Raw genomic sequence first — 12,233 nt, forward strand, 5'->3', positions numbered from 1 at the left:
CAGAGAGTCGTTAGAAAATACGTCTGTGTTTGCATAGGCATTTCTCATGTGTCTACCTTGGGATTCATATTTGGGATTTCTAAAATATTCTTCCTGTCTCCTATTAATTCTTTGTATTAGAGTAGAGCTTAGAGGCCGTAACCAAGACTAGATTCTTGAAACGGTGCTTTGCAATTGGTGTGAGCAACTCACAGGGTGAGCACAGGGGAGCGAGTGCAGGGATAAAAGGAACCTTTCCTGAGGTAATCTAATAGGCAAGAGAAGAACATCAGAAGATCATCTTAGCACAAACAGGATAACTCAAGCTACAGTATGTGACTAGAACATCTTCACAGTTCAAGTCCAAAATTTTGCATCTGTAGTTTAAGAAAACTTTCTTTTTTTTAACGTTGCTGTGTTCACTGCTAAGTCCTGGTATTCTTAAACAAAGCCAGCAAACACACATAGACACACCTTAGCAGCGGCAGAATGACCAAGAGCACCATGACAGGTGAGGGGTTGCATATGGTGTTAGTGCTAAGGACAGACTTTCCGGACTTTGAAGCAAGTAAGACTGGGCTTTCAAGGTTAAAAAAATACTTCTAATTTATTGATATTAATTTTTCAGCAGAACAGTTTCAGCCATTGATGTAGATGACCATGAATGTTAAATGGGTAGAAAGAGCAATCACATGATGTAGCATCCAAAATTAATGGGATACGTCTGATTTTATAAAGGGCTTGATATTAGAATGCTACATATATACCCAGGAAAGGGTTGAAGTTTATGGGCTCCATCACTCATAATTAAGACAAGAAAGCATGCTTACATGAATGGGTAAGAACTTTATGTTTCTCCTGTAAGAAGCAATCTAATGAAACCAACCATTTTGTGGGCTGTGGATCTAAAGATGCTAGAAAAGTTTTAGTTTGTAAAGAAGTGACCTGTTTGATTGACTCAGTTTTTGTACCTGCTTATTGGATTGTCTCTTCTCCTGGACCTGAATGAAATGTGACTCTGAGAATGATTATCTACAAGCTCCTCTGTCATTGTTCCCAACAGCATCTGCTCACTGTTACAGAAAACCATGAGGTTTTCAGCTGAGGAGCTGATTTACTGCTTGGTTTGTTGCAGGGCCATGAATTGTCAAGTGTCTACTTCCATGTGTCCCCCTTGCACCTGTGTTGTGGCCTCCAAAGTCTTGGAGTAGATAGAAGACCTTGTTTCAGTAAAAAATTACTTTTTGAGGAAACTTCTTCTGTAACTAAGAGACATTGTGTCACTGTTTGCAACTGTGTTTGAATCTAGTGCAAATCTATTCCGGTCACCAGATAGGTTTTCCACATTTCTGACTATTGATACACAAATACATTTATTTTACATATGGTCTCAAACGTACCCTTCTAGCTCATCTTATCAAATGAGTAAAGCATTTTACAGCAAGTCCTAGGTTCCTTTAAAAAAATATCAAGCATTATTTGCAATTTTTACTTTAACATCCTACTTGTTAAGTAATCATCTCATGCATTCCCTTTTTATGTTCAGCTGAATTGATATGAAAGGATATAATGCAATGTGAGTATTAAATGGAACATTTCACATATTTGAGTTCAACTGCATTTAGCATATTACACATACTAGTATGATGGGAACAATAAGTAACACACAGCAGTATTTGTACGCAATTAGGCAAGTAGATTGTGCTAATATCCAATTCCATTCCTCTTAATGACTCCTTCTTTAATGTGATTAAGCTACTATTTCTTTCATTAAAAAACGATGTTGATGTACTTACTTGAGAGTTAATGAAGTCCTATATGGCAAACATAAGCTACAGTAGAAAGAAAGTTGGATAGAAAAATAGAAACAATTTACCTACCAAAGACAATATTTGTGAAAAAGTACTTTAAAAATATGAAATTTATTCATATATATATGTATTAATCAGTGTGTAATAGCTAAATAGAGAAAATTATATTGCTTTGTAGAATACATGTGCAATTAATACTTAATAAATCTTTCTCTTACCTGTTTTAGAAAGGTTGAAATTATCTGTTTCACAAAAATCCGTGCTTTTCGTCTCCATTAGTCTGGACCTTCTAAAATCAGAACTCTATTTTGAAAGTACTGTTTTAAATCCAGGGTTTTGGTGATATTCCATATGCAATGGCAGCTCTTCAGAGAGCAGTTGTCAAACTGCAAAGGAGAGATCTTTTATCATTAGGCCCCTCCTCTCAGTAAGTCGGGATGAATTGCTATTGCCATAGCAGCCTCTGCTTGCTTTTTAGGGAAGGACAGACTTACTGCACATCACCGTCTAGACAGGCCTGGGGCTGTCATTGTTTCGAGCAGCAAAAGAGGAGTACAGGGGCTTGGGGCATCTATGTGTGTGTTTGCACTGTCCATTTCTTCTCCCTTCTTCACTGCCAGAATCCTTGTTGTTGCTGCCCTACTACTGGGCTGGTCCATGGATCTATGTTGCTCTTGTCCCATCACAGAGCTTGGTTCACCCCTCCTACCTGCCTATAACTTCCACTACCCAAGAGTTCCCACCTCATTGTAAAATCCCAGCCCTGTCAGATAACTCCCATCCTCCAACTGTGCTTAGTCCAGAGCTTAAATCTTACCTATGAGGTCAGCCCATGGCCCAGGTCTGCTCCAGGTCCTCCAGTCTTCCTGCTCCAAACCTACATCTCCAGTCTTCAGCAGCGCATACCTGTCCTGGGATTTTCCTGTTTCATTCCCTGAATGAACACCTCATGTTTCTTACTAATGTCCCCCATGTTATAGCTTCACCATGTGTCCAGCCCTAATCCATGCTGAAACTGAACTTTTCATCCCACAGGTCTCCCCTTCCCAGCCATTCAACATGAGTATTTTATTGCTCTCAATCTAATCCTTTCTCCTCACCAACCTATGCCAGAGCATCAGAGGGTGTTTCTCTTCTTCCAGCATAGAGTGCCCATTTCTCCATCCTACAGTTACCAAAGGCTTCATGCCCTCAAGTCCATCCAGGTCCAGTCAAGAGCTTTGGCTTCCTAATTAAGATGTTACATTTCCCAACCCTTTCCAGTCTCACTGTTACCTTCTTATCACCAACCCATACTGGAAGCTTAGCACCTCATTTCCTTCAAGTTTTCTACCCTAGATTTTGTAGTTCAACAACAGCTCCCACAGATTGCCTTCATCCCAGACCATTCCACTTTTGAGTCTGCATTATCACCTCTCTTGATACTTTCTGTCCAGCTCCTCATTTTCCTTCTGTTTTCCCTATTTCGACATCTTCTAGCACTTAACTGCACTGTTTCCTCATTAGATGCTGTCCTTCACCTTACTGCTTGAATTATCAGTTGTCTTCCTTACACTTCCTGTCTTCTCCTGTGGCACTCTCCACCTTGCAAAAGCAAATTCCCATCTCTTGCACTGATGAGATTTTCAATACCTCAGGCAATTGAAGAACATGTTAAAAAAACTACCTGGTTTTAGAAAAGAAAAATTATTTTTGGAAAAAGGTAGACCATCTATTGTCTAGAAAATTGGATGGTTTAAGCAGTTGCCCTTCCAGTTCATCACTCCTTCCCATTTTTGCACAATTGTGTAGCACTACTGTTCATTGAGCTTCAAGGTCAGCAGGTTGATGTAACTAATTCAAATGAAACAAAAAAACCAAAAATGTAAATTTTATTTTCTTCTAGATGGGTCAACTCCCCACTCTTGTTCACTCGTGCATGTCTACTCATCTTGCTGTGCCACCATGATAGTAGAGTGGGTAGAGATATTAATGACTGAAACAGGGAAACATCAGAAGCTGCTTAACCAGCGTATAGAATCACATGTAGTGTATGTAAAACCACAGCCACATTTTGATCAGGTACCACAGACATCATGTGGACTCCTTCAGACCTCCACCTCAGTGATTCTGGTTGTGAGAGCCCAAAACAGTTTTTCTTCAGTTTGTGGGAAGCAGCCATGTAATTTTGTAAGAATAATACCTGTTCATGCTGAACTACAGAAGGGTAGTATGGCTGCATGATGCTAAATCTGCCCTCCCCACACATAGTGGAATAATTTGATATAAGAAAAAATACACTTTAGTACTCTATTTTGGTTCTGTTATCATGTAAATGTGTATTTACTGACTAAATATGCTTTCTCATAATATTCATACCACAGGTCAGTTGCTCCGTCTGAAAATGTTTCGAGAGGACCACGGGTCTTGGATGACGATGTTCTTCAGTACCATCCTCTTCCTCTTCATTTTTTCTCACATTTATAATCTGTTCCTCATTATGGCAGGGAATATGAGGTGGGTTACAGAGTTTCTTTTTGTCTCTTTTGCTGTAGAATATATTCTACTGGAAACTTTTAATATTATGCTGCTTTACAGTGAACAAGAGCTTAACAAAATATAAACATAGTAGTATTCACTATCTTTTTTCATTCCTCTGCCTTCTGAATTTAGGCAGAACAGTAATTTAATTGGTTAATTAACAAAGAAGATTAAAGTATCAGTTATATAAAGTGGGGTCTTTGACTAATGATAGCAACTGTTAAACCAGGATATTAATGAATACCATATCTATTTTTCTTTATTTAAAATTATAACTCAACAAATTTGATTTGAAGCTAGGGCTGGGTAGTTTAAAAATATAAGCATTACTGTTGTGCATACTCAGGAAATTCAGAGTTAAAATTAAAAGAAATGGAAACATCCAAACTTGAGGAAGCTTACACTCAAAACATAAAGTGTGTGGTATAATGCTATTTTGCTTATGTACAATAATACTTGCTGATCCAGTTTGTTAAAAGTTGTTAAAAGTGTCCTTATAATTTTTTTTCCCCCATACAATGCTCTGACAGCACAAAATTATGGTTAACAGAGGGATGAACAGCCATCTTTTTTGATTATGCCTGTATTTATTCTAAATGGAGCTTTTTATATTAATTTTCTGTCTTAAGAATACTTGTTTTCTCCTATGATCTCAACACTGCTTTCACATGTTTATTTTCCTGAGAGAATCTACATTATTCGTTATCTTACACATACAAAATGAGTTCATTGGACAAAAATATAGAGTCATGTTGTTTATAAAAGGCAAAATTCCATCTGAAGAGCTTCTAGCAAGGAAGAAGAAACCCAATGTACATATGAGTAGAAGAACAGTGCAAATAATTGAATTACATCTTAGCAGAATATCAGAGCCATACCAACAGAGTCTGATGAAGTTATTAAATGGGCCCTGGGGTGGTGTGTTACAGATCTTAAGTCTGTCAACAGACATGCGCAGTTAACAATGTGACATAAAACAAAAGGTAAGAGGCAGACTGGGTGTCACTGAGTGAACGTAAATGCAGACCAGCTGGGCTGATCATGAGATAGTGACATGAAGACTAAATGTATTGATTCGAGCCAGGCAGGTAAAGCAGCAGAATCATGGAGTGTTTTAGGAAATTATCACGGTAATGATGTGGTAAATGTCAATAGGTGCCCAATAAGAGGCAAAATAATCATCCCTGAAATGAGGAGGGTGGGAGTGTTGCAGGTTTATGGCTTCCCTATTTACACAGTCATACTATTATTGGTATTATGTTAAGATTTATATTTGGTATTTCTAATACTCCATACACTATATCTAGCTGTTAAACAAAGCATTAATGATTTTGAAAGCTTGACTTATGTCTGGAATCAGAGTTCATGTGTCAACATTCCTGCTCCCCATATCTGTTACAAGCTTTCATGAGCTGCATTGAAGAGATTGTGTGGTAATCAGCATCCATGTTGATGGAAATAAGCACAGCCTAGTACTAAAATAGCTGGTGCCAGTAAATCTGCCCTCTTGCTTTTTGTGGGGTGAAGGCTCTCCTTTCCCGGCACTTGTGCCCGAGCCCTAGATTTGTTGCGATCATTTTGGGAAGCTGACCATTCTGTGCTCAAGGAATCACACTGCCTTTTTCGAAGTGGACTGAAGGCTCATTACAGCGATTTTGGTCATCTGTTACAGCCGTTTTTTGGGTGTCTGTTACAGCAAAAAGGCAGCAAGCAGATACAGAACAAACAGTTTCAGTCTCAAACTGCACAACCTAAACCATCAGTCAAACACAGCCTTTGTATCCTCTCAAAGTTGAGGTAGAACAACGTGTAGTACTTTTGAAAAGAGGGTTTCTACAACAAATATCATCAAAGCCAACTACTTCATGTTGCTATAATAAAAAGTGTTTCAAGGAGTGGATTATTTTTTCCTGAGTAAACATAATCTTTATGAAACCTATTTACTTCATGGTCTGTACTTGTGTGCAAAAGAACACCTCTGTCTATGCCTTTTGCCACAATACCTTACTGAAATGACTGGCACCAGAGAAACTGGCTTCCAGGATAAAGGTCAGAGTCTCCCTGCATGGAGGTTACAGTCTTTGTAGAGACAAGCTGACCTTTGTGCCTATGGAATCCTATGAAATGCAAGCATCCAGAATATCCATCTTTCCAATAAAAGGGCTACAAAAGCCTTACAGTTAGAGTCTACAAGACTGAATGAAAAAAATATTTTTCTTTTTTTTTGTTTTATTATGTGTTTGCTCCTTGTGCCACTTGCCCTCTCTCTGATTCTGCTTACCTGCTGTGCTGGAAGGAGAGTGAATCTGAGAAGTTTCTTTGTCAGATGTTTGGTCTCATCAATGAAAATCCCTTTGTGGCTCATGAGTAGGAGAATCACACGTCTTGCATGTTCATGCCAGCATAGATGTTTCCAGCAGGAACAATATCCTGGTGAGGGCTCAAGAATCCTGTGCCAGGAGCGCATTAAAGTTACATTGTGTTACCATCTCTAAGAAGATATATTTTACAGTTGCCGAGATTTGGAATTTTTTGGAAGTATTTTTAAAGACACTTCACATGTGTCTTAGTGCGGCAAACCTGAAAAGTGTGAATGTGAATATATCCCTTGAAAAATGTAGTGGTAGGAACGTAGTTTGCTGAAAAAGCAGAAGCTAAACAAGTTGCTGGTATTTGAATATCTGTTATAGAGCTGTTTGCTGGGTGAAGGTGTGGCTATTTGAACTGAAAATCTTGTGACAGATTGGAATGTGTATTTTTTAATATTAAGTCCCTCTTTTTTCTTCAGTGACATTACCTTTTAGGGAATTCACAGTTTATGGCACTGACTCATTGTACATTAGGTCATTGCTCTTTTAGTCAGGGCTGAACATCTGGGGAGGAAACATGTCTGAAAATCTGTTGGAGAATGGTCTGCAACTATTATTTCTTACTGCTTCTAATCCCTAAGAAGAAGCCAAGCTGGGCACAGGACCCATGTCAGACCAAATTTGTGTAACCGTCTGAAGGCCCATCAGGGTTGAGGCACAGGCTTCAGGAACGAGGTGTCTGGTCTATCGAGTCCTTCTCTACAAGAAAGATGTGGAATAATGAAGACAAATGTGAAAACAATCCAGAGGTAGGAAGGGCTCAGCCTTTATTCAGGTTTAGGTTTAGACACCTGGGGAATGTAGCAGAGCAAGTCAGTCAGAACAGAGCAGCTGGCATCTAGAGAGCAGGCCTGGTGTAGGCTGCTGTAAGAATAACGCAGAAAAAGTTGTTCCTGCAGAAGTCAAAGTAGCCTTAAGTGCTTTTTGCTCAAAGAAGGAGAGAAGATTCACTTTGAATGGTTTTAATACTGGTGAAACAGTAAAACCAACTGTAGAATCAGAAAAAATATTATCTCATATTATGCCAGGTGCTGAGCGGTGCAGGCAGAATGAGGCCATTGAATTTCCTCTCTGATTCAGAAGTTTTAGATTTTGATGTAGAGAAAAGGGCACTGATGGGTGTGTGTCTCTGTTAGCCAGTGATGTGGTACATGATGAGAGGGACTCTGATATGACATGATGTGATGTTCGTTGGTCCAGGGATCACGCTACGAGTCTTGTGGTGGTTTTCTGCGCACGAGCAGAAATGTCTGTCACGTTGCAGTACATCACACTTGTGCACAATGGTCCATCACACATGTACACAACGCTTCTCTGCACAGTGGTCCCAGGCAACCTCAGGAAGAGGCTAACTGCCATCTAAAGTGTCCCTCTGTGTGTCAAATCTGTCACTTTGCCAGCTCCACACTATTCTTTACCCTCACATTGCTGAAAAAAATCCCTCCTTTATCCCTCTTACAACAGCTGTGGGAGCCTGTTTGGAGGTCTTAATTCATACTCAGCACTATTTCCATCAACACAGGCCTGCTCTCTTTACTATATAGAAGGTTTTTTTATGATTATAGACGATAAGAAGATGGTGTCTGCTCTCTGGTGGTACTCAGCTTCTGCTTTGCTGGTTTCTCTTCTGGAGAAGCATGTCAATTCCTGTCACTTCATCCTAACATATTCTTTGACCAGTGCTCTGAAATCAGTTTGCTTGGAAGCTAAACCAGAGAATTGCCAGTGGTCACTGAGTGAGGCTGAGGGTTGTGATCGGGAGATGTGGTGATGAACATTGGCTGCATCCAGTCACATATTTAGGGCTACAAATGCACCCTGGGGTTCAGGCCTCTGTGATGTGGCCAGGTGGCTGGCTGTCTGTGTGTCTGTCCAGGGAGGTGACTGCACAACCCCCCTGGGAACATTCTGTGCCTGGGGTCCCCCCACCCAGTCCTGAAACGGGTGGTTTTGTTCATAGGGTCCTGAACCATAGATCATTCTTCAAGTACCTTTATCGTCTTTGGAAATATGAATTGGGTCTTCTAAGTGCTTGTAATAACTTGTGCTGGACACTATTAATAATGTGCAGTCAGTTATTGGACAAGGCCAATAATGTTAGCCAAGGCCAAGGTTTCTGTTAGAAGCAGTAAAATTTAATAAGCAGGAGTGCTGTTGTACATTTACAGCAAAGCCAAACCTAGTATTTGCAAAAGAAGCTCAGAGCCCAGCATGCCAAAGTAAAGACTGCAAAGGATTAAACAAACAGATTGTTTTGCAGAGGGAAATTCTGGAAAGCTAGGGTCAGCATCGCTGCCTAGCTTGAAGACTTTCTTAAAACATTTTAGAAACAGGAATTCATGTAATGAATGGTAATAAGGACAACGTGAGAATAACAGAATTTTATTATAATGTTTTACAATATTGTGTGGTTAAAAACCCCACAAAATCCAAAAACAAACACGACAAACCTCGTTAGAGTCATTCTCTGTCTGCTGCTTGGGGAAAACTGTAGCAGCATTGGGCTATTGAATTCTTAAGGCTTTCCCATTGATTCCCAATTCACAGCATGCAGATCCGGTTAGGTGTCAGGCTCCATGGTGCTTTCATCTGATGACCTTCCCTATTTGCTTGTAATGGATATTCTGTGCTACCTTACCAGAGATCTGATTTCTGACCCTTGTCTTTGTATTCATGGCCTCCATTTTTCAAAAGATAATGTGGCAATTATATTAAAATCTTGAGTAGATAAGCCAACCGCCTAGCAGCTTTTGCACAGTGCTAGTGAGCACACTCCTATTTTCTGCCCACTTGTGCAGGATGACTGGAAGACTTGTCTCAAGGCAGTCCAGTCCAGTGGACCGTAACATACTTGTCCTGCACTTTGTCTCCTGTATTTGGCCATTCCTGATTGCTATTTTGCAGCTTGTGTTGTAAAGAGTAGATCTGGATTCCACTAAAAATTAAGGGTTGTAATGTGCTGCTGAGACTATTAGGATTTTGAAAATGATGACTCTAGAAAGATCTTGGCTTTTAAAGAACATGCAGATCTCTCAGTCAAAAAGCCAAAAGCTGTGGAAAGTGAGTAGTTCCTTCTTCAACCTTTTATTATCTCGTGTGTGATAGAGTGACGAAACCTGCAGATGTGTCCAGTGTCCTCTTCCTGCACATGCCCACAGCCACGGCTGGAGGACTAATCAGCACTGTTGTGATCTCCTCTGTGTTTCAGTACCATATGTCCCCATTACCAAGGGCATCCTGCATGCTCTGAAGCGTGCTGGTGTGCAGTTCCAGCGTGGTTTCACATGAAGAGACGCTTTTATCTGCATGTTAAAGGTTTATGAAAATGTGCTTAGTACAAATGTGCTGGGCAGGTGTGCATGGAAGGTTTCACAATTTAAAAAGTGCCAATGTTGTGTCCAGGGCCCAGAGTTGTGACACTTCACAACGCTTTTCAGATCAAGGGCATGTATTTAATTTGTAATGCCTGTGTCACCTGCCCAGCAGCCTGGAGCCATCTTGTATCAGAGCACCATCTATTTTAATCGTAAAAATTACCTATATACATGTGGTTCATGCATTATGTACTCTAATGTAAGTACTATCCTGACAGTTATCAAGTAACTCAGGCTACAGCTTTAAGTCCCATCTGGCTCCCGACCCAGTCAACTCTTGGAACAACAATTAACTTTGTGGTATCTGAACAGGTAGGATGAAGTGAAGGTGTTGTATGTCTTTTATCAAAGTACAATTTAATACTTTTTTTTTTTTTAAATTGAGGGACTTGCGTGTTTATTTGTTAACTAAAGTAATTTAGATTCTTGAACTTCAGCAGTGATTTTCAGCTGTGTAATGCCTAACAGATAAGGATCAGAGCTTATTTATTTGAGGCTGTATTTGAAACATAAATGAAAGGAAGAAGGGTTTTCTTAATCAAATGGGCAAGAAGAGGACTGCATAGGGATGAAGTATTCCTGGTGTTCACTCCTAGTGCATTGCGGCAGGGCCCACGTGGTGGCAGCAAAGGGCGCATTTTAAGGGGAGACGAGCTAAATCCATGGAAGTGCACAAGGATCCTTCCTATCTGACTTTTTCTCTGGATTTTTCTGTGCCACAAGTAAATTCACAGTCCTTAATTTATCGCGTCTTTCCTTAAAATAATTTTGTGTCTTGAACTGTCCAGGGACTATCCCATATTTTTGTTGTTCATGTGTGACTTTTATATGCTTGACATACTAAACTGATCTGAAGTCAGTACCTACATGTATTGAAGTTTTTCCAATTGTATTGCTTTTAGCGGAGACTATATTGCCTCAAGGAAATCCATTCACCCCTTTGGGAGCTTTGATCATACTGCTTTGATGTTTAAAATTACAACATAGCAATGTACTTTTCATATGACATCCGAAAGCTGGAATTGTGACTGCTTGTCTCATAAATGTCAACTTTGTCTTAGATAAAGAGATTTTTAATTGACCAAAGGATGTTCAAGTGCATCATTATACAACATTGTAATGTGTCATTAAAGTTGTACACACAAACCATTTTCTCTTTTGATGCTAATCGTCACATTACTTTAGCAATAATAGGAGTTGTTTGGATTATCTTCTTTGTGGTGCAATGTCTCGGGGGAGGGTTTGCAGGGAACTTACTACCTGTGCTGTCAAAGGGTCTCCGTTATTCTTATAAAGTACTAGGAGAGAGTACATCTTTTTGGTGTACTTTCGTCCTCTCTTATTGCTCATTTATTTCATAGAAAATGTGTAAATTTACAATACAGTTTACATTAATAGCAGAAATTCCATAGGAATTAAATATATTCCTTTAAATAATTTTAATTAAGATTCATTTTTAAGAGGACTCTGTTTAAGTGATTTAATGAATTAGGACCTCATTACAAACAGTCTACAGCTGACAAATGCATATAAAGAGGATTTGTGTTTCGTTTGACAAGCTGCAACAAGGAAATAGCTATATATATTTTTAGAAGCTATAATAATAGCTTTTTATTAAATACTTTATCGAATCAATTACTGTTCCTTTTCCATTTTCCCCAATTTCAGCTACATACAGATTATTGTGTCCCTGGAAATGTGTATTTACTGAAGACTTTATACCACATCTTATTCAGGATTCTGTGTTTTAGTTTGTTTGATTGCTTTTTAATGAGTCAAGGATTAGTCATCATTAGCATAATTTTTAGAGCAAGCTTTGGAACAAACAGGAATATATTTTCCTAACAACTGTTACTGTTCTATAGAACTGCAAGGTCCACAGTAGATCTGTGTCTGTGCTACCTTCAAAGCTGTGTCTACCCAGCCATATGTTTCATGAGCCTTATATTGATGTATACTTTGTATGTGTCTATTTTAATTATGTATTTGTACTGTAGTCATCTTGTAAGGCAAATCCTAATTTTTTTGTTGTGGTTGGTTGGTTGACTGTTGACTTTTTGTTTGTTAATTGTTCAAGCTCTCAGCTACAAAAGAAAGTTAATATTTGTCCCTACTCATTTGGCAAAGATAAATGTGTTATACTGGGAGCTTCAGGAAGTTCAAGATTTTGTGAACTGCTC

The 12,233-nt window shown here is 39.2% G+C and overlaps 1 protein-coding gene across 2 annotated transcripts in view; it reads left to right on the plus strand.

Moving 5' to 3' along the window:
• Nucleotides 1-12,233, plus strand: part of TMEM117 (transmembrane protein 117) — a 242,914-nt gene that overhangs the window by 28,503 nt on the left and 202,178 nt on the right. For both annotated transcript variants that reach the window (XM_082043448.1, XM_082043447.1), the window contains exon 3: nucleotides 4,154-4,286. In XM_082043448.1, the coding sequence (XP_081899574.1) occupies nucleotides 4,154-4,286 (133 nt within the window). The remainder of the gene's footprint in view (nucleotides 1-4,153; nucleotides 4,287-12,233) is intronic.

Source organism: Streptopelia decaocto (assembly GCF_964273445.1).
Source record: "Streptopelia decaocto genome assembly, chromosome: 1".
NCBI classification, from domain to species: domain Eukaryota; kingdom Metazoa; phylum Chordata; class Aves; order Columbiformes; family Columbidae; genus Streptopelia; species Streptopelia decaocto.